Source organism: Aptenodytes forsteri, unplaced genomic scaffold, assembly GCF_000699145.1.
Source record: "Aptenodytes forsteri isolate BGI_AS27 unplaced genomic scaffold, ASM69914v1 Scaffold199, whole genome shotgun sequence".
Classification (NCBI taxonomy): Eukaryota; Metazoa; Chordata; class Aves; order Sphenisciformes; family Spheniscidae; genus Aptenodytes; species Aptenodytes forsteri.
In genome coordinates this window covers 1,125,637-1,126,203 of record NW_008795921.1, presented here as the reverse complement: position 1 = coordinate 1,126,203, position 567 = coordinate 1,125,637, and the positions used below count along the sequence as shown (strand labels likewise).

The window sequence follows — 567 nt, the reverse complement described above, 5'->3', positions numbered from 1 at the left end:
CGGCCCAAGCGCTGCCGGGCTAAAAAAAAAAAATAAATAAATAAAAAGCAAACCACCACAAAAATCCCCAAAGTAGGGAGAAGCGGAGCTTCAAAGCTCGTTCTCCTGTCAGCCATTTTAGAAGCGTGAGCTGAGAGGGGCGGCGGGGCACACCGCTGCGCAGCTTTCCCTGCTGGCCCGCCCGCGATTTATCGCCGGGGGGTGAAGAGCATATAAAGCATAAAATCGTTCCCAGCGCGTTTTCCTCTCCTCGGCAGCACCTCGCCGCCGAGCGGAGCGGAGCGAAGCGCCCGCCGCCGCGCAGCCGGACGGACCAGCCCCAGCGGCTCGGTCCCCCGCCGCCCTCACCTTGGCGTCCGGCGGCAGGATCAGCACCTGGCTGTTCTCCTCCTCCTTCTTCGCTGCCTCCTTCTGCGCCAACGCAGAGTTGAACGACACCTTCACCATGACCGCTCCTCAACGCCCCGCACACAGAAGAGAGAGGACGAGAAGAGCCCGGGCCGGCGGAGCTTCGACTGCTGCCTCCTGCCTTGTCACCCCCCCCGCCCCTCGCTGCCCCCCCCCCGC

General features: G+C 63.7%; 1 protein-coding gene across 2 annotated transcripts in view; it reads right to left on the bottom strand.

Annotated features, from left to right (window-relative positions):
• ITM2B (integral membrane protein 2B) overlaps positions 1-567 on the bottom strand; it is a 57,961-nt gene that overhangs the window by 28,359 nt on the left and 29,035 nt on the right. The window contains exon 1 of one of the 2 annotated variants that reach the window (XM_009284904.1): positions 349-566. The exons of the other annotated variant lie outside the window; for it this stretch is intronic. Coding sequence (XP_009283179.1) covers positions 349-447 — 99 coding nt within the window. The 5' untranslated portion in view covers positions 448-566. Of the gene's footprint in view, positions 1-348; position 567 lie in introns of those variants that run through there. 2 annotated transcript variants of the gene reach the window in all.